The 21,245-nt window shown below is 47.0% G+C and overlaps 2 protein-coding genes across 17 annotated transcripts in view; one reads left to right on the top strand and one right to left on the bottom strand.

The window, feature by feature from the left end:
* The window catches only part of ASTN2 (astrotactin 2), a 1,042,634-nt gene that overhangs the window by 788,919 nt on the left and 232,470 nt on the right, over window positions 1-21,245 (top strand). The window lies entirely within an intron of this gene.
* Window positions 8,874-20,515, bottom strand: TRIM32 (tripartite motif containing 32). 8 transcript variants are annotated; one of them, XM_086413925.1, is made up of 2 exons: window positions 20,161-20,515; window positions 8,874-11,957 (listed from the first exon to the last, which is right to left on the bottom strand). In XM_086413925.1, exon 2 carries the CDS (start codon window positions 11,875-11,877, stop codon window positions 9,916-9,918), a length of 1,962 nt encoding a protein of 653 aa, XP_086270051.1. In that variant the 5' UTR covers window positions 11,878-11,957; window positions 20,161-20,515; the 3' UTR covers window positions 8,874-9,915. The 8 variants fall into 8 exon arrangements, with proteins under 8 accessions (XP_086270051.1, XP_086270053.1, XP_086270054.1 ...); XM_086413927.1 differs by having other exon boundaries at window positions 8,874-11,954; XM_086413928.1 differs by having other exon boundaries at window positions 20,168-20,515.

Here is a 21,245-nt window from a genome sequence, read left to right as displayed (position 1 = left end):
ACACTGAGCTTTCGAGGAGCTATTTCCATGATCTAAGGCAGTGGGAAGCTGAGTAGAGAGAGTCACACAGCCTCTGTGTCTAGCAGAGCCCAATATGTTACCCTGTAATGGCATATAGCATGGAGATGAGGAGGGCTGTTTCCTGTACCAGAAGTCTAGGAGCAAATTATGGTTCTGTATGGTCCAGAGACTCCAGGAGGCATGAGAGGACACTGCTGAAGCCTTTATAGTGAAGTCTCTAGGAGTCACCAATGGCGTGCCTGCTATATTACAATTTGGGCAGATAATAGAGCCTTTTGTTACACAAGATCCCAATCAAGGTAGGCCAATATGTGAGCAATAGAATAAATGGGCTTAAGTAAAATTTCTAAGTGAGAAATACATTGTCTCCAAAACCCAAAAGGCTAAAAAGAGTCAGACTTTATTTTAACATTATAAATGCTGGTTTTGACAGTGTCAGGAATGGAATGGTCATCAGCTGAACAATTTTCAGGAATTTAACCAAAGTGGCAGGACCTTGTACAATGAATAAGACAATGACCCAGCCCTGTTTGAGAGTTATTTTATGAATGTTTGCATGTCTTCAATAAGTGTGTCAAATTAATGTCTTTGGAAGAGGGCGTGAGTGGTATGATGTCATTACTGTGCTCCTGAAGAAAGTTGAATGCATGACATCTCGTCTATAAAGATTTTGTCTGATGGCCTGGCTTGTTGAGATACCTCAGTGTAGCTGGGCAAAGGGAGATTGTGTCCCTTTGAAGCCAAAGGCAAACTGTGTGTGAAAGGCTGTTGAAACAGGCACTGAACATGACAGAAATAGGCACTAAAGATGACATCTGGGCTCCCCAGGACAAAGGAGCCTGGCAGGTCCATGGGGTCGCAAAAAGTTGGACATGACTGAAGCGACTTAGTACGCGTGTCCCTAGCAGAAGCGTCTTTAGTTGACTCCTTGTCTCTCATGGACCTCCTTTGGGGCTTTCCCAGTGGCTCAGTGGTAAAGAACCCACCTGCCAATGCAGGAGACATAAGAGATGTGGGTTCAACCCCTAGGTTGGGAAGATCCCCTGGAGATGGGAATGGCTACCCACTCCAGTATTCTTGCCTGGAGAATCCCATGGACAGAGGAGCACAGTGGGCAACAGTCCATGGGGTGGCAAGAGTCAGACATGACTGAGCGACTAACTCTTTCACATGACAGATTAGCCAAGTCTATGACTGCAAAGTATTTACCAGTTATTGATTGGATGTAATTTATGATTTCAGTAATTGGTATGGAAGCCTTAATGGGTGGGGTGTCAGCATTAAGGTTGCAATAATCCATTGTGAGGTTTTATTCAGTCTTTCCAGGTTTAAGAACAGGGTAAATTAGGCTTTAAAATAATGAAGCAGTGGGGATAATCAATCTTTTTCTAAATAGGTCTTGAAAATGACTTTTAAACCTCCAAGGCTCTGTTTAAACTGGGCCATCTTAACTATTTTAACTAATGGGAGGGGGCAGGGTCCATGTGCTCCTATTTTGGTAAGCCAATTCTAAGTGCCAAAACTTAATTCGATTTTAATTTATTACTCATTGGGTCATAGCATCCATACTCAGTATGGAATATTTCAGGGTAATGAGTGTTAAGGCTATGGGGAATCTAGGCAGGGCATTAGTTCTGATGATTAAGGTGAGGTATACCTATTTGTCTTCCGTACATATCCTGAAATGTCCTCAGTAACTCCCATAAGGTTTTAGGAGGTACCTTGTTTAAATTTAGGGGAATCCCCACATGTAAATCTAATTTGATCCCTAGTATTGGTTAAAAGTCATGAAAGTTCGATAATTGGTTCATTTCAGCAGATGTTAAAAGCTAATTCAGAGCTTAGGTTGTCAAGATGCAAAAAACAGTTAGCAGTCTTCAATCTTTTTTTAATTTTTTGTATGAATTCTTTTAGTAAATTTTGAATTTCTAGTTGGGTCACTTTGTGACCTCTGTTTCAGTTTGTTGTTTATTTCCTCCTCCTGTATTTATTTGATTTTTTTCTTTTGGTGGTTACTATACAGTTTTGTGGTGAGGGACTTGGGGGCTTCTTCACTACCCTGCTGCTACTGCTGCTGCTGCTGCTGCTAAGTCACTTCAGTCATGTCCGACTCTGTGCAACCCCATAAACGGCAGCCCACCAGGCTCCCCCGTCCCTGGGATTCTCCAGGCAAGAACACTGGAGTGGGTTGCCATTTCCTTCTCCAATGCATGAAAGTGAAAAGTGAAAGTGAAGTCGCTCAGTCGTGTCCGACTCTTAGCGACCCCATGGACTGTAGCCCACCAGGCTCCTCCGTCCATGGGATTTTCCAGGCAAGAGTACTGGAGTGGGGTGCCATTGCCTTCTCCGCTTCACTACCCTACTTGTATTTATAAGTTTCTTCCTCCAGAGTAGCAAATCTGTATCATCAAGACTAGGACCTTCCTCATGGCAATGGCTTCTTTATAGGGTTTAAGGACTCAAGGCTTAAGCTGAATTTAAATTAACCCACTGGCTATGTCACAGGGAGACCTTGGATGATTTTCTCTGTAGCGCTGAAGATTGGGATCTTTTGTTTTGACCAACAGTGACATAGTAGCAGCAGAGACATTTTGTAGAGTCCTCCTGAGCCATCTGCTTTTAGAGTGTGGCCCACAGTCTTCCACATGGTGGCGCTCTTCCTGCCTGGGAACCACCTCCAGTAGACCCACGAGTTGCACAAGGCATCAGTGTTTCCCTAGCTCTTTATAGAATGGAGGCAAGGCTTGGTTGAGACAACCAACCAGTAGTCACGGGGCAAGAGTCATTCCCCTGACGTCACAGGTTATGCTGGAATCTAGATGCATGATTCTGAGACACAGATAGATTGGGGCCAGGACACATGACCCAGGACCACTCTGCTCCTTAAGTACCAATTATCACATCTCCCAGTTCAGTTCAGTTAAACTGATAAAAGAGAGGTGTGGTAGGGCTCAGCAAATGCACCAGAAGCAGCACAGCTCAAAGTACACGCTTGCCAGCAAGCAGTGCCTCAGAAAACAAGGAAGCCAGTTAGCAAACCAAAGCAAGAGAATAGAGGACCCGGGATGGTGGCTATTGCCTGAACACAGCTTATTATGCCAGAGGTTGTGGTTATCCCGTAGAGGGGGACCCACACAAAACTTGGTTCAGATGTTGAAATGGATGATGCTATCCACGCACCACGTGGATATGAAAAGGCTTCTAAGTCACGGAATGAAGGTTTATGGGAAGAGCAATGTGAGCTCCCTAGCAGGTTCAGAAATGGCTTGAGAGCAGGAAAAGGAGGCCATCATGGTTTTTATGGTGACTTGGAGATGCGGCTGCAGTGAGGATTCTCATGCAGGGGCCAGGACTTGTGTGGTTGGGACCTCCCACTGGCACCACAGGTGGAAGTACTTGAGCATTCTTAGCAGCATGTCCAGATATAGGGCAGAAGGTGAAAAGAGTATGGTAGGTTTGGAAAGCTGTCAACCTCAAGTATCCAAAAGGGACTCAGATTCTAGTACAAAGTTTTATCAAGATTCCAAAACTCATTTATCTTAGGTTTGTGAGGGGGCTTCCCAGGTGGCACAGTGCCACTGCAGGAGACAAAAGACGTGGGTTTGATGCCTGAGTCGGGAAGACCCTCTGGAGAAGGAAATGGCAACCTGCTTGAGTATACTTGCCTGGAAAATTCCACGGACAGAGGAGCCTGGAGGGCTACAGTGAATGCGGTCGCAAAGAGTTGGATACAACTGAGCACACACTCACACAGTTAGATATTATTTCAGAATTTTAGAAAGGCAGAAAATTCAATTTCTGAGACACTTTCATTGAGGGATTCCCAATAAGGAATAGTAGAATCCAGGGGTCGGGGATAGGGACTGGTGCATTTTCAAACTACCCCTTCTTGCACCCTGGCCTCCCCAGGTCTCTGAGGAGATTCTCATTCATATGCTGCCACCTCCATAAGAATGAAGCCTCCTTGAGCCATGGGTACTGATAGGAATAAATGATATGGCTTTGAGCAGGGGGAAACAATGCACACAAGCACTTGCATTATTACTTGAAAGGCTGTGGACAGATGGATCACTTTCAACCTCTGAATTGCTTTAATGCCCCCTCACTCCTATAATATGAGCCTCGTGCTGGTCCCAACTTCTCACTTGTCCCTGGAATGCTGTGCCTGTGTTCCTGATACTCCCTCTTCTTGCAAGGCCCTTCAGCAAGCAGATCCTCTCAGCTAGAAGCAGACTTTTCCTAAATACTTGGCACTCCATTTCTCTCTCGCACCATTGATCTTATTCTGTATATTTGTATTATTTTTTTTTTTACATTTCATATCTCTCCAGCCAGACTACAAGCTACCTGACTGCATGCAGGGTTCATGACTGATTCATCTTTGCATTCAGTACTCTATGAGCAAAACACAGTAGATGTCGTGTGTGTCTAATGAATAAATGAAAGAACTAAATCTAAATATTATTATTTTGTGAAAATATGCAGTGGCATTATAGTTATAGCCAGGTAAACTGAGTAAATCACTTAAAGAAAATCCTGGTTTTATTTTTATAGGAAAGATATGCATTTGACTTACAGTCATCAAACTCTTATTCACTCCAGATTTCAGTAAGTTACTAAATAATTTTCCTTTGAGGGAAATAAATTTTTACCTCACCAGTTCCTATGATTCTGCTGTCGCAAAAATGTGGGTAACCTTTTTATACATTTAATTTACTATAATATGATATTTTCCACTATTTAAAGTTTACAAAATGAAACTCTTACAAGCAGAAAGTCTGCTAAGTGTTTTATATCGATCATCTCTTCAGAACAATGCAGTAAACAGTATCATTTTATTATTTATGAAGAAACTGAAGCTGAGAGGCTAAATGACTCCATGGTCAGAGAACTAACATGTGAGGGAAACAAGAATGAACTCAGCCCCCGCATGCTTACAAAGCCCAAGATTTAACTGCAATATATTACCCCACCTAACAATGAGATTTATGGCTTATTTTGATTTTTGTAATTATTTGAGTTAATGAATATTGACCTGGAAGAAAAATGCCTTTACGCTAGCCATGTAGAGGGATAGGTAGACGTGCTTGTTTCTGCCAAGAGTCAAGATGCCATCCTACTGACTTTAATCAAATCATTAGCCTCTAGCTTTTATGTGCAGCTTTCCTAGTGGGATACATTGCTCTGAAAGTTTTGCCTCTGCCCCTGTGGCAATACCACTTTTCTTCCAATAGGCTTTTTAATTAAGACACTGAGCAGTGCGGTTGAATCACCAGAGCAGGTCTGAAATCTCCCCCAGTGTTAACTTGAAAAATCTGCATCAGTTCACCATGGGAGGTAGGAGGTTGGGGGAGGAGGTCTTTGCCCCCTACAATGGAAATCACATTTCCTGAGCACCTCCCATTTTCTGAATTAGAAGCTTTTATACATACTGTCCCATTAGTATATTTTAATTCTCACAACAGCCCTTTAAAACATAACTTGTCATCTCCTTCTACAAAATGAGAAAACAGTGGCTCAACAGAGTGGCAATAGTTAGCAAGAGACCCAAGGTCACGACAGTTGGGGTAAACAACTGAACCATAGTGGGGCGGATTACCAGGTACAGGTTCTTTCTACTCTAATGTAAACACGATAAAATTACACAAATGAATTACACAAAAACATTGGTGTTGGTGGGGGCTGGAACTCAACCACAATTCTAGTTGGTAAAATAAAATCATAGAACTCAAAGAGACTTTAGTGATGATCAAATCCAACTTTGTCTTTATAAGGATAGGCAAGCTGATGCAGAGGTATGGTGCTCATCCGAGGTCACATGGCTAGTTCAGGGGCAGAGCTGTGATTCAGGTCCAGATCAAGGCCAGCGACTTTCCCACTGGAATGCATTGCTGATCCCAGAACTTCTTAACTTCAGACTTAGGGTACCATGAATATTCATGATATTGACAAGATACAGCCAAAGTTCTGGAATGTGAAGTATTTTGCTAAACAGCCTCCTTGCTCGCTACTGCCCTGCTTGTAACATTCATGCAGGCATCTGCTATTTCTTATCTGTAATTTGTTTTGTGATCCCTTAAGAAGCTGCTTGTCTTGAGTGCAGATCAGCAGCCTAGTCAGGTACAACGTAGAGCCCTGCATTTCCTACTAGGCTGTGCCTTGCGTTTCCATCCTATGGAGCTGGTAAGGCTTCACTTTTAAGAGGCCATTAATTAGTATGAGATTAAAGAGTACAACTACTTAAGCATTACTTGCCTTACCCACAGGAACACTAAGACTCCAGGCAAGTTTATACTGCTGATTGGAATAATGGAGTAGCCCTCTGTGGACTATCTCAGGCTGGAGAGTACATTGGGGTCGACTCTCACCATCATTCAGATAGTGCCTATCCCTGGCCTTTGAGGAAGACCAGGGCAATGGAATTTAATTCCTAATGCTCCAGAAAGACTATAAAATAACTTATGAGGAAGTTATAATATTACTTTTTATTTTTTTCATTTCTGAACATTTGGCATAGTGCCAGGCTCACAGTAGATATTCAGATATGGAAGGAATCATTGTTCCAAAACTTTAAATTCTATATAATTACTCAGAATGATGGGGTTTCCCAGGTGGCACGGGGGTTAAAGAACCCACCTGCCAACGCAGGAGGAGTGTGTTTGGTCCCTGAGCTGGGAAGCTCCCCTGGAGAAGGAAATGGCGACTCACTCCAGTATTCTTGCCTGGAGAATCCCATGGACAGAGGAGCCTGGCTGGCTACAGCCCATGCGGTTGCAGAATCGGACACGACTGAGTGACATTCACAAACAGCACATTCACAACAATAAAGGAAAGCAGGGACTTATTGAATCTGTAAGTCATTTGTCTTTTTTTTTTTTTTTTTTTAACATATCTTACTCTCAGATAAACTCTTTTTATCTTTCATCCATTGTAAGAGTGTTGTGTTAGGAAGACTCAGGTTACGGGAGGGCCTGCTGTCACATTGTCATGTAAATAACAGCCAATTAAATAACTGAGGACATACTGTATGTTAAGCATCATGCTACATGTTCTTAGCTAGAGATTAAAGCTGACCTTCTGTAGAGCTTAGATATATGGGTAAACAATTGCAACACAGGGATTTATGCAGTGACAGAAACATGAAGTAGATAGAACAGTAGTAGCAAGGAACAGGTGACCAGATTTATTTGGAGACTTAGGGCTAGAGGGCAGAAAGGCCTGAGAAGGGTTTTGGTTGGGAAATAGGAAGCTGTAACAACAGGGAAGAGGGGAGGTATTACTTGAAGTGGTCAAACAACCTAAACCCACTCTTAAGACAACTCGGCTGATTGAGTATGCCAAGAACAGTAGCAGGTATTTTAACATTATTTTACATCTTACACCCATCATAGAGGCAAAGATCAGTTTCCGTAAGAGGAAGGATTAAGTGACTTGCCCATAGCCACATGGCCAATAACATGAACTGGAAGCTAAGTGATGCTGTGTTCAGTGGTTTTCAGATCATGTTCTGTAGAGTTGCAAGAGTTTAGCAATTGTACCCAGGAGTTTAGGCGAGGGAGGGCTTGTTCTTCTGGCCCACAAGCCTGCTTCTGTCAGAATAGCTGCTTTTCAATCTGTTTTACATGACAGACTCACATGTGAGGCTTTATCTGATTAAAGCAATCACTGTCTTTATTCAGATATCAAGAAAACCACACACACACACACACACACACAAATGGCTGTAACTGAGTAAACTAGAGTCTTGGGACTGTGCTCTTGGGACTGTGCAATTTAGTCAATGTGGTAGATAACTGAAAATTGACTGTCCCAAGCACAACCTAAAATATCACAGCAAAGGAACACAAGCATTCATATTTACTTCTATTCTGAATCAGCAGGTAGCCGGCTGCATTTGAAGGCCAAGGCAGGAGTGTGGTTCAGAGATGGGTACACCTAAATGCTGAACACAGCAGTGATGGCACTTCCTCCCCAAAGTGCAGGCAGCGGGAGGACTCCTGGCATTGTCATGTCAAGCCAGCCAACAATGTTATATCCACTTCTCTGTCGCAAACCTTGTGCCAAAGTCCTCGGCCACTGTTATTGCCTCAGCAAGTCCCTGCTGACAGCAGAGATAGACCTCCTGCCGCCAGGTGCCCCCACAGATAAAGTGGCTGTAATAACTGGAGGAGTCATCCGTGATGCACTTTTAATTGGATCGATTTCCTCTCAATTATATAATCTTTAGAAATCAGATGCGAGTTCATAATCAGAACACGGGGCTTTCTCCAGGTGTAAAGCACAAGACAAACTAGTCCAACACCATTTTAATTAGCTGCTTTCCTATCCTTTGGCAGCTATCGCAACAGAAGCCAAAAAAGCAACGCCATTACCATTTTTTTTTTGAAGTAGCTTGGCTTAGCAGATTTTGCTTCTGTGCAAGCAACGCATATTCTTTGACTTGTCATTAGTCCTGGACCCAGAGTGCACAATACACTGCTTGGTAAACGCCAGAGCCTGAGGAACCTTGTCACCAAGTCCCTCACCCACCGCTGATCTTCCTAAAAGCACAGGTTTCTTTTATGAACTTTAATTCTAAGGATAAAGCAGATGGTGGATGCTGAGTTCAGAACATGGTGTTGGTGACTATAGACCTTGAAGGCTGATTCTGTACCCATGTATGTGGGAGTAAGTTTTGGATTATCTCTACATAATGGTGCTTTTTGCTGAGTGGTGACCTAGGTAGATTCATACTGCTCTCAAGAAATGCAGTGTCAGGTCTGGAAGCAAAGCAGCACGGCACAGCTTATCCCTTCCCTCCCCTCCCCAATCTCAGATTCAATGAAAAGACATGAACACAAGTGACGAAGAAATAGTTATCAATTATTTAATGCTTGATAGAGGGATGGAAATAAATCCCACAACCAAAAATTATGCACTCACTTGGGGAAAATGCACAATGAGGACCCAACAGTTTTTAGTAATGAAAATGAGATGCGTCCACCTCCCCACTTTCTTGGCCCTGGCCTGTGTTGTACAATTCTGCAGACAGCTCCTACCACAGGTCAGTGGATAGAGGTTCATATGAAAAGTGGATGCGCTCTAGAGACTACTCACTAATGTCTACTGACTATAGTAGCATTCATTTTTATTTCCATCTTCCTGTGCTTTGGCATAACTTTTCCAATCCACGTGCTCCTTTAAAAGGCAAGCGATTCCCAGGCTAAAGTCTTCAACACCAACCAACGGGGGTCAATCTATTTTCTGCCCTAGATTCTTGGTCACACCTGAAATTAGAAACCAATCCAAGATATTGCAAAACCCCTAGAGCCAGGAAAGTACTGCTTCCCAGTGGGGAGTGTGGAGCTCCCATGGTGGCAGTAAGCGAATGGTCTCTCAGACTGGTAAAGGCGGTCAGACCTGAGACACCACGTCACAGGGGTGTGATGTCTGAGTGTCCTGGAAAGGTGAAGCAGGTCCCACTGCAGCGTGCACACTGAATGCAGCACGTTCAAGGGAAAGTGCCACCGATGGAGCATGTTAGAGCAGGAAGGCAGAAGGGACCAGTTACCAAAGCCAAAAGAGGGGGAAATCAACAAGGACTCAGTACAAGGGACGATTTCAAATACAGGGGCAGAAGGCTCTCTACTGAAGCCTTGGAAGGGTCTACGTTCTAATCAAACGTCAGCTAACCTCAAATCACATGTCCTATGGGGGATACTGCATCTGTTAAAGCTCTAAACTTTGAGAGGAAAGAATACAAATTTAAAACAACAACAACAACAATGCTAAAAGTCAGAGCTTCTAAACTTCTAGAACTAGCCAGTTGGAGTCAAGACACAGGCCAAGTCTATTCTACAGTGTTGCCAACAACCAAGAGATAAGGGAGCAGAAGAAACGGATATTCCCCAGCCCCTAAGGGGTAGAGTATCTTCTCAGATGGTAGCTGTAAATCTTGATACAATGATCCCAACAGTCCAGGACCAGCAGCTGCCCCTTTGGAGTGAGGGCAATGCCCACCGGACAGGTGAGCCCCTCTCTAATAAGGACACTGTAGCCCCCACCCTTGGGGAAGTGGAGGATTTCCTTGCGACTGCTGTCAGCCACGATGAGATCACCACGGGCGTCCACACACATGCCTGTGATGCAGCGGAAATCCTCGTTCTCCGAGAAGAAGTGGCTGATCTGGCGCCCCAGCTGCCCGTCGGGGCCCACGGAGCCGATGGAGAAGCCGCCCTCCAGGTGGTGCTCATTCTGCCAGTTCTCCAGGTTGAGACCCAGGCCCTGGGTGAAGTAGACTGTGCCTTCAGCATCACAGGCGACAAACTTGGGCCGCACGGCGCTGCAGAGGCAGCTGTATTTGACCACCCCCGCGCCCCGGTCAACCGTGAAGCACCAGAGCTTCCCACCTTCCACGTCAGTCACCACAAACTGGCCGGACGGGAGGGCTGTGATGCCCCAGGGTTTGCTCAGCTGGCTGCGGTGACAGGCCACGCAGTGGCCGTCCAAGGTGTACACCTTGAGCGAGTTGTCGTAGCTGTCAGTCACGCCGATCAGCCCGTGGCAGTTCATGGCCACTGACAGAGGAGTGAGGTTGGGCGGGTCGGCCCCAAAGAAGCTCAGCACAAAGCTATCCATGGCGCTGGAGCTGCGGCGGATTTCCTTCAGAAAGCCTTTGCGGGTAAAGACTTGTATGCGGTAGTTGCCGCGGTCAGCAACCAGCACCTCGCCTTGACTGGTCACGTAAAGACTGACCGGGAGGTTGAACATGCCCGGGGTGCTGCCTTTGGCCCCCATCTTCCTGAGAAAGAGGCACTGCTGGATGTTGGTGGCCGGGTCGGAACCCCGCTGCTTGGCAGGCGAGGCCCTCGGGCTGGCCCCCATGTCCTCGGGGCTCACGTCCATCTCTCTAAAGGTAACTGAGGAAGGGGCTGCAGAGGCCGCCGCCTCCATGGCCCACGAGTCTTCCATGTTGACCGTCCGGGGCTTCTTGACCGCCTGCCCGATCTGGAGGGGGCCGACGTGGCCGACCTTGAGGAGCTCCACGTCCTGTAGGGTGAGCTCCCGGGGCAAGCTGGCCGTGAGCTCGGGCTCCTCCTCGTCGGCCGCCTCTTCGAGGAGCGCCACGTCGGCCTGCTTGATCTTGGCCAGGAAGTAGTCGCAGCGGGACACAGCCTGCACCTCTGCGACGTTCAGCAGGTAGCTCTGCTCCTCCACCACCTGACTGTTGGACTTCTCCACCTCGGCCACCGAGCCCGTAAAGAACTTCCGGGAGCGAGCCAGCTCTTCCTGGACCCTGCGTTCCTCGTGCCCGTACTCCTGGAGGACCGCCTTATACCGGGCCTGAAGGTCCTTGGAGACGCCTTCCAAGGCCACCTTCCGCCGCTGCAGCTCTCCCGTGAGCTCCCGCAGATGCGCCAACTTCCGGCCGAAGTCCTGCCGCCGCTCCTCCGCGGCTTCTTTGACTGGGAGCGTGCAGTGCCCGGGCGGTGGGTGCACCGCCTCCCGGCACGGCTCGCACACCACCACACCGCAGCTGCGGCAGAACTGCCGCGGCAGCCGCCGTCCGCAGGAGCGGCACATGAGCAGCCCCACCGCCTCACTGAGCCCCGTCTTGTCGATGATCTTCAGCACCGTCAGGTTATCGGTCAGCTGGGCCAGGCTGGTGATGAGGGTGATCTTGCTGCAAAAGGGACAGCGGACGCCGTTGATGCTGCTGGCCAGGAGCTTCTCCAGGCACCGGCAGCAGATGGTGTGGCCGCAGTGCAGGAGTTTGGGCCGCAGCTGCTCCTCCGTGAAGGACTCCAGGCAGATGGGGCATTCCAGCACTTCCCGTAGCGCGTCCAGGTTCAGGTGAGAGGCTGCGGCCGCGGCCATGACTATTCTTTCCAAGGGGCCTGCTAGCACCACCCGGGACTGAACGGCTGAGCGTTCATGCTCTGGAGAGACAAACCCTGCTAAAGAGAAAAAGAAGGCATTATTCCCCTGCCTCTGTGAGTTCATTCACTCAAGAAACATGTAGTGGATCGTGACCATCACTCATTCAGTCGCTGACTGGCGTGGAAGGGCAGACTGGGGAATGATTATAAGGAGTTTTCAGAGTCAAAATGAGACCGTGGAACTTCCTTCTGATGGACATAGAGAAACAGTGCATGTTTTGGAGCAGGGAACTGATATGATCATAGGTTGAATGGAGTCGGGGAAAAGGGAGAGAAACTAGTTTGGAAGATACTGCAAAACTGCCTGGCAAAGGTTCCGGGCAGCCTGAACTAGGGAGCAGGTTGTGGAAATGGAAAGAAGATGACTTTGAGCAATATGCATAAGTACGATCACTAAGATTTGTTAGCCCAGTGGACTGGGGTGGGAAGAGGTGGAGCTAAGAAGGCCAGAGACTCAAGCCCGGATGATCTGAGAAATGGTAGTGCCTTATCAGGACAGTTTATTTTTGGTCTGAAACACACCCGCACCCCACCCCCCAAGCAGTACATGCCATGAATTCTCCCACCCTCCTCCATCCACATATGCTCAAGAAGTAGAACCACAGACATCCCAGTGCTCTGCAGCCTTATGTCAGTGTCAGTTTATACCCCAAAAGTAGAATGAATAATTCCAGCAAGGTGAAGCACAAGGATAAATCCAGCCCTTCTTAAATGCAAATCCTACAGCTGCACCTGTGCAGTCTTGTGATCTGCAGATGGTCAACCGTCAAGGAGCAGGAGGAGGAAGAGGAGAAGCTAGCCTGGTTTAAAAGGCAATGCAGCAAGCTGAGGAAAGCTTTGCAAATGGCATCAATTCCTTCTCCACCCATAGTCTGTGTGGAAATATGTATTACAAATTGTCCCCCGTATTTAGCTTTGCATCACAGTCTGACAGATATTTAGGAGCGGCCATGAACCATTTGTCTAAGGTCTATCCAACCTCCCTGAAATCCCATTTTCCTTCTACTGGAAGAGACAGAGTATACATCTAGTGCCTACTATATGCTAGACATCAGGCTAGATGCTCCATTATCTGTGTGCACCCAGGCACTCAGTCATGTCTGACTCTGTGACCCCATGGGCTATAGCTCACCAGGTTCCTCTGTCCATAGAACTTTCCCTGCGAGAACACTGGAGCTGGTTGCTATTTCCTCCTTTAAGGGATCTTCCCAACCCAGGGATCGAACCTGCGTCTCCTGCATTGGCAGGCAGATTTGTTACCACTGTGCCACCTGGGAAGGCCCAGATGCTCCATACACTTAATCTCATTTAATCTTCATAATGACCCTGGGATGCAGATACTATTTTTATTACCATATTTTACAGATGAAGAAGCTAAGGCTCAGAAAAACGCTCAGGGTCACATGGTACAAACATGGGGGAAGCATACAGAACCGATACCTTTGTTTAACCCAACATTACTTCAAGCTTTTTCTTTTCCTGTCACTTTTCCTGTTAGTAAGTTAGTAACACTTACTAACATTGGTCTCTGGACCATGCTCTCAGAAATGCTGCCTTATAGCGTATAATTTTCTCCACAATTAATAAAGAATGAGGTTTAGCTGCCATAGAGTGGGTTAGATTGACTTATTAATTGAGTGACCCACTCCCACACACCAGCCTGGCAACCTATTACAACTCAAATCCATGCCTCAACAAAAATAACACATTACCACCTGTCATGAACCTAAAAGGTCTCATGTGAACATCTGAAGCTGGGAATGCTAAAGACTTAAATGTCATGGGTCTGGGTGCAATAGTATAGAAGTATGGATAGAAACCTCAACTCAGGATCCATGCAGACATCCTCAATTCTAAACCAATAGCTTCAGCTCTCTCTCTCATCACCTGGGACAGCAGACTGAGGGCAACATTTGGTATCTGGAGCCAGAGCATGTTACCTCACAATGCACGGGGACGTCTGTTCTTCTCAGAACTGGCACTGCAGTCAGCTAATTAAACAAGTCTGCCAACTTGTAAAAATACCAGCACATTCTTTCTCCAGTTTTCTGAAATATCATACCACCTCCTTCAATTAAAAAGCTTCCTGCCTCCCTCTTCAAGCCATCCACTTAAAAAAATGAATTTACTATGCCCACGTCTATGTCCCAAAATATCTCAGCTGTCTGCAGCTCCACCAGGCTCTCTGAGGCAGAAGAGAACGTCAAGGATTCCTTTCCTAAAGCTGCCATGCTTTGCCAGGAAGCATGAAGTCCCATCAGTAAAGCATCAGGCATGGAGATAGCCTCAGACCTGAAAAAGGCCTGAGCCATGTCTTGGGAACTTGAGAACACTGCTTTCAGCAGGACCCTCATCTGATACGCAGCTATGTGACAGGCAGATACAGTTCCTCTCTTCCAGAAGGATACACCTGGTTAAAACCAAAAGGAATTCAGATGGGAAGTCAATTTGAACTCAATTTCCCTTGAAAAGATGTACCTGTGAAAGGAACTATCTTATCGTCCCAAGTCTTTAAGTTAGCTGCCCATTTTCTGCCAGCTGTGAAATCTAAAACCAATCAGAACAAACCCTCAACCTGTTATTTATAATTCTGGCTGCCTTCCTGATACTACAAATGCATTTCCCGTTGTGCACTTTGTACTGTCAGCTCCTGACCCATCACTGTCACTTCATCTCACCTCAGCTTACCCCACCCCCCGACTAATTTCTTTGATCTCTTGATTCATACTGTGCACTTCATAGTGATATTAGCCTAGCTCTGATTCAGCACCAGATGAGAATCCACCCCTTAAGCTGTTTTTGTTCCAGCTGCCCTAAGACTCAGGAAAATTCTGTAGTCAAACCCTGGCTGCTTTTGACACCACTAGCCTTTCCCAGTCCATGAATTTGGGAGCAGAATAATAACAAAAACCCATGAATCTTGAAGTCAGACAGAACTGGGATCAAATCAGCATGTCATTTACAAGTTGTGGGCCAGGAGGCAAGTTATTTAACCTTACTAAACCTGTTTTCTTGCTTTATAAGCAGTTTATTGTGATAATTAGGGATAATGCATATAAAGTGTTTAGCCTGGAAACTGGCAGATATGCAGAGAAAAATTGCTCTGTATCATAATTTTAATAACAATCAGAACACTATTAACATTAGTACCAGGATGAGCAAAGCATTCAGTTTACAAACTGCATTGGAAAGGATGAAGACTCTTTACTCTTATGGCATATAAAGGCACATACTGCTGCTGCTGCTGCTGCTAAGTCACTTCAGTCGTGTCCAACTCTGTGTGACCCCATAGACGGCAGCCCACGAGGCTCCCCCGTCCCTGGGATTCTCCAGGCAAGAACACTGGAGTGGGTTGCCATTTCCTTCTCCAATGCATGAAAGTGAAAAGTGAAAGTGAAGTCACTCAGTGTGTCCGACCCTCAGCGACCCCATGGACTGCAGCCTACCAGGCTCCTCCGTCCATGGGATTTTCCAGGCAAGAGTACTGGAGTGGGGTGCCATCGCCTTCTCCGATAAAGGCACATAAAGATTGCTAATGAACTGTTCAGCTCTGAAGGAATTTGATTTGAGGACACTATCCATGTCAGAAACTGATGGGCATGTGAATTCACAGCTTCTCTTGTGCAGAAAATACCAAGAGGGGTACACAATTAACTATGCAATAAATAATAGTTTTTTAGTAGTAGCAGGAGCAGCGGCAGTGGCTGCCAGCCAATGAGAAGGAATGAATAGGCACTTTTCAAAAGGCGACAGTACCCAAGACATCGGATAATACATTTCAAAAATTAAAATTCTGAACTTTCTCTGGAGATTGTTTTCACTGATCTCAGAATCAAAGGATTAGAGATGACCTTCAAATCTCCACCCAATGCTCGAATCCCTATCACGAGATAGTGTCTATTCCCTATACTTCTGTTAGCCCCTTGGGGGACTTAGGCTATGAACAAAACTGGAGGACTTTAAGCAATTAATTAAACAACAGATCTTCATTGAGCACATACTATGAGTCCAGCTCCATGAAAACACTGGGGATACAATTTTGAGCAAAAATAGACAGGAACAGAGCTCTTCACGTAGAAACTAGAAAACATGTGAAACTACCTGCACTTTCTCTGACAGGACATGAAAGTTCATCCTATTACTGATATGCTCCCCTGGTTTGGATTTTTTGCAAGACTTTCACATTTCATGACAGCTTTATAAACCTTATTTATTCCTCCAGCTTGAATTGAGTGCCTATCAAGTGCATAACGGTCACTCTCCAGGAGGGGCTAGCAGGGCTGATGTTAAGAAATTCAGTGAGGTGTTCATCCGACACTCACCCAGTTCTGTAGCGGGGAAAGGATTCTGAATGTCAGATTACTCAGGGCATTTAAGGTACCTGCCAAGAGCTAAGATAAACTCCACAAGTAGGTACTTATAGGGAAATGCAAGCATGACCCCACAGCTGCACCTGTCTGGGACACACAAAACCACCCAGGAGGACATGTCTGTGGGAAAGAAAACTCTAGTTACAGCAGGTCAAAGGCAGGTTAAATCAATAATGGAGTCTGCTGGAAAAACACTTGTTTGTCTTACTGTCCTCCAAAACTGTAGGACTGAGAAAGGATTTCTGCATCTTCGGGTGACGCAAGGAATATAGGACAAGGGGAAAGTCAGCAGTCTTTTCGGGCAACTACCAATTCATCTCAACCCACTCAACTCTGAGCTCCTTTCTCTGTATATAACACACACCCATTTAATCATGAGATTTTGATGAAAGTATCAGGAAGCGGATCCTGGGAAAGGTACAGGAGGGGAGGGGAATTTGGGGGAGACCAGAGGGGGCTGCTTAGGTTCACAGATTTGGCAAAGCTACACTCAGTCCCCTTCTGGCATCAGCTTCCTCTCATAATTGCTAGCTCTCAAAGCACCATTCACTGAAAGTCAGGCACTTTTTACAAATTACCTCTTGTCATCACTATGTGACATATGTGTTATTCCTCTTTTTAAATAAGGAAACGAGGCTCAAAGAAAAGCAACCTGCCCAAGGTCTCAAAGCTACTAAGCGGCAGAAACTAAGATTCACATCCAGGTGTGTCAACTCCCAGCCATAAAAAGCACACCTATTCAAAAGATGTATTACAGTTTTCTAGCTGATGACACTACCATTAGCTCTAGGCACTCTGGCTCCGAGGTTGGTAAAGACACTTAAATCTGCCTATGCTACTCGAAGGAACTAAGGGAGGTAGAGTCACAGAGGCAGCACGTCAGTATGCACGAACAAAGATCCATTTCAAGGGCCTGGGAAACGCTTGACCACCAACCACTCTCCAGAGGGCTCTTAAGTTTTGGAAACACCTTCCTACTAAAACTAGTATAATGTAACTTGTAAGTCAGATAGATCTGGACTCACATCCCTGCTTTGCAATATGGTATGGAGCCTTGGGTAAATCATTCAAGCTGTTCGTTTTTTTCATCTGTAAAATGTAGAATAGCACCTGGATTGTTAGTAAGACCATCGGCAGGATTAACTGAGACAATGCACACCCAATAAATGGTAGTTATTTTTGTTTTCAATAGATTGATGTTGATAAGAGCAAGTACTTGCCCATGAACACCTAGTGAATTAGCAGCAGAGGAAGGATTTTGAACTTCAGATCTCTGATTCCCGGCCTGACTCAGTTTCCATGACACATCTTCACTAGGGGTTTGCACGGATATTCCAGCTGAGTCTCCGGTCTTCCAATGCGGTCCTACCCTGTTTCTGAACTGCAGCTTGTCCTCGAGCTGACAGAGCAGATGTCGTTATTCTGTCCCAAGGGAAAGAAGCCCATCAGCCTCGGCCCCTGCTATGAAGTGATTTTTCTAGCCAATGGCCTCCGTACCTCATCCTCTAGTTTCTTGCACCTCATCCTGTCTGCCAACAATAAGCTCCTCCCCTTATGCACCCACGGGTCCTGGTCTAAGAACAAATCAAGAACAAAGTCCAGGGCTACTCCCTACCTAGTCACATGGATTTATTCCCTTTAGAGTTTAATTTGATAGTGACACAGACTGGGCAGTCCTTTCATGAAAGAGGAATGGGCTGAGATAGATATAGTAAGACTGAGCAGGTCCCAGCAAAGAAAAAGCAAGCAAAGAGAGAATATACCAGGTTACAGAGATCTGAATATGAGCCTGTTTTTGCTCTCTCTAGCTATGGAACCTTGGACAAGTCACTGCCTTAGCCTTAGTTTCCTTACATGTAAAACTGAATACTGTAGCTTGCTTAGTAGGGCCGTTATGAAAACTGAGTAAAGAAAGCAGATATGAAAGTTAAAAACTACTAAATCACTATGCATTCACTATGCACCAGACACTAAGCATTCTAATTTACTTTCTTATAAATTACCATCATAGTAATCTATGACATAGGTCCTGTTACTAAACCCGTTTTACAGATGAAGAGCCAAGCATGGGGAGTTTAAGTAACTCACTCAAGACCACACAATCAGGAAGAGATAGAGCCGAGATCTGAATCCAGGATATGTGACTCTGAGCAGAGTTCCTCGGCTTTGGCACTGTTGACATTTTGGGCTGGATACTTCTTTTGTTGTGGAGGCTGTTCAGTGCTCTGTAGGATGTTTAATAGTATTCCTGGTGTCTGCCTATTAGGGGCCGCTGGTACTCCACACCCCAATTGTGACAACCAAGAATGTGTCCAGACATTGCCCGATGCCCCCTGGGGGACAAAACCACTGCCAGTTAGGAACCATTTCTTTAGAACTTGGCACAGGACTAAATGCTCAATGCTTCTGATATCCTTTTTTCTTGTCTCCCAGTTCAAATACCTCATTCACAGAGCCACTGTTATGCACCTTCTGTAGAATTAATTCTATCTACTTATATAACTGATAAGGAAGATAAGACCTGACCTCAGGTTCCTCATTCCCTGGAGGTCTCGAATACTCTCTGTCACCACAGCTTGGAGGGACACACAAAGAGGAGCTTGGGCAGATGACCTTGAATAGTCTCCTGCTTTATGACTGGCCATTCTCTTTTCCTCTGAAGCCAACCATTTTCAGTGGGTCCGCGTTCAGAGTGGAATGAGTAGTCACACCAAGGCTGCCTCATGATGAGGTGAAGTGAAAGTCACTCAGTCATGTCCAACTCTTTGCGACCCCATCAACTATACAGTCCATGGAATTCTCCAGAAGCCTTTCCCTTCTCCAGGGGATCTTCCCAACCCAGGGATCGAACCCTGGCCTCCCGCATTGCAGGCGGATTCTTTACCAGCTGACACACATAATGAGAGATGTCTGGTTAACAAGTGAGGGAGAGTCTGCCCCTTGCAGGGAAACTCAGGTTCCATTAGGAGTCCTGATTGTAAGGGGTGACGACTTCCTTGCTGAATCCCTGCACTCTGCGAAACTTGACACGCTCATAGACAGTTTCATACATTGCTTCTAGGTCTTTGGGTCCCCAGAACTCCCTTTGCTTCCTATGCAGAGACTTCAGGAAAATTCCTTTGGCAATCCAAGACACCAACCCATAACTCTATTCAGTCTCTTAATTCTACAGACCAGCCAGTACCTGTCCACCCCACCGTTCCACCCTTGCTAAATCTTGTTCTCAACTCTCCTAAGAATCCCAGCCTTTGGGGGTCTTCACTGCAACCCCCACCAACTCCTCCCTCATGTGTCCTGGAATCCCCAGACAAAGATCCTTTCATCTATTTCCAAGTCGCTGCAGCCTTCAGCCCTGCATCGCAGTTAAACACCCAATCCCACACCTCAGATCTGTGCTCTGCCTCAATCTGAGCCCCCACCCTCTGGGTGCCATCAGGGACCCTGCCCCCCTTCCCGCCCCCACCCCCAAGCCTTGCTCCTTCTTTTCCCCACCCATGCCATGTGTCGCTTCAAACCTCAGGCTTCCTGCTGAAGAGACCTTGCTTCTCGCTGATCCCCTGAAGAACTCAGCCCCTCGATCTTCCTCAGATTCCACTCGGGGAAAACGCTTCCTTCTCGGCAATTAGACTAGCCCCGGACTCTGCTCCCTCTGACCTCAGATCTCACCCCGCTCAAAGCCTACTGCCCCCAGACTCTCTCAAATCACCTGAGATTCTGCACCCCGAATCTCATCGAGGCTCCCCAGTCCCTTCATACTGCCGAGCTTCTGCACCCTTGATCCTTCCAGGGCCCTCGGGTCCCCTCCCATCTCTCAGATGCTGCACCCGTCTCCCCTCAGGGCCCCACATTACCTCATACCTCCCGAGATGCTGCACCGCGAATCTCGGAACCCCTCGCTCCCCTTCCGGGCTGCATCTCCTCCGAGCTCCTCAGCCCCCGCGAGTTCGCCCCGAGCCTGCCTCTAGCAACCCACCCCCGGCGCCCCTCCCCACATACACCCACCACGGTCCTGCCCCTCAGATCCGGTCCCCCAGGCTCTGCCATTCTGGCGTGGACCGACAGCTGCACGCCGTCACAGCCCACCGTCGCGCCGCTCGGCCACCGCCCGCGACTCCGGCCGCGGTCCCGCATCCCCCACCCTCCATCCCGCCCCCTACCTGACCGCCCGCGGCTCCGACGCGTCCGCCGCTGCCAGCCCACCGGCCCGCCGCCCTCTGCGCACGCGCCAACGTAGGCCTCTTGGCGGGCGCCAATTCGTAGAGCTGCCTGTCCGTCACCTCGACCCGCCCACCTCAAGGCATGCTGGGGGTTGTAGGCGGGCGGACCTGAGCTCGCGGCCCAACGGTCAGGTAACGGTGAGCTAACCCTCCGCAAAGAACTAGGTGTCTTGAGGACACGTATTTCAGTTTTCTGTCTCCGTTGTATGGTTGAAGAAACCGAGGCCCAAGTTCACTCAGCAAGTCGGGAGCTAAACCGGAACTCGTGTTTCTGAGTGCAGTCTGTGTCAACCCCTTCGCTAAACCGTAGCCTCCAGGAGTGGTCCTCAACCAAGGCTTGGCATCTCTCAGAAGACCTCTCTCCACCTCAGCTTTGCCATCTGAGAAATGGGCCAAGGAAAGACCACAACGTTCACACGTTCACTCTGGGGCAAGCACAGAACCTGGCTGCGTTTACAACCATAGTGCTTCTGGGCTCTTCTCCCGGTGATATACAGTGCAGCCTACAGATAAGCTTATATGATGAGCAAATTGCCTTTATGAAGGATTCCTACTCCTGCTCAGCTGGGAGGCTGACAGGGGAGGTAGACGTAGGAACACTCTCTGCAATCTGTCCCTGCAGATTGAAGCTTCCCGGGAGCCTAAACCCAAGTCTAGTTTTGGGGCAGCCAGGAAAGGTAAGCATCTTCACAGGTGAGAGATGGTCTAGCCTGTTGGCT

Source organism: Bos grunniens, chromosome 8 (genome assembly GCF_055505025.1).
Source record: "Bos grunniens cultivar Pamir isolate PY7600 chromosome 8, Bosgru_T2T1.0, whole genome shotgun sequence".
Taxonomy (NCBI): Eukaryota; Metazoa; Chordata; class Mammalia; order Artiodactyla; family Bovidae; genus Bos; species Bos grunniens.
Note: the sequence above shows the minus strand (reverse complement) of the source record. Positions and strands in the feature narration are given on the sequence as shown.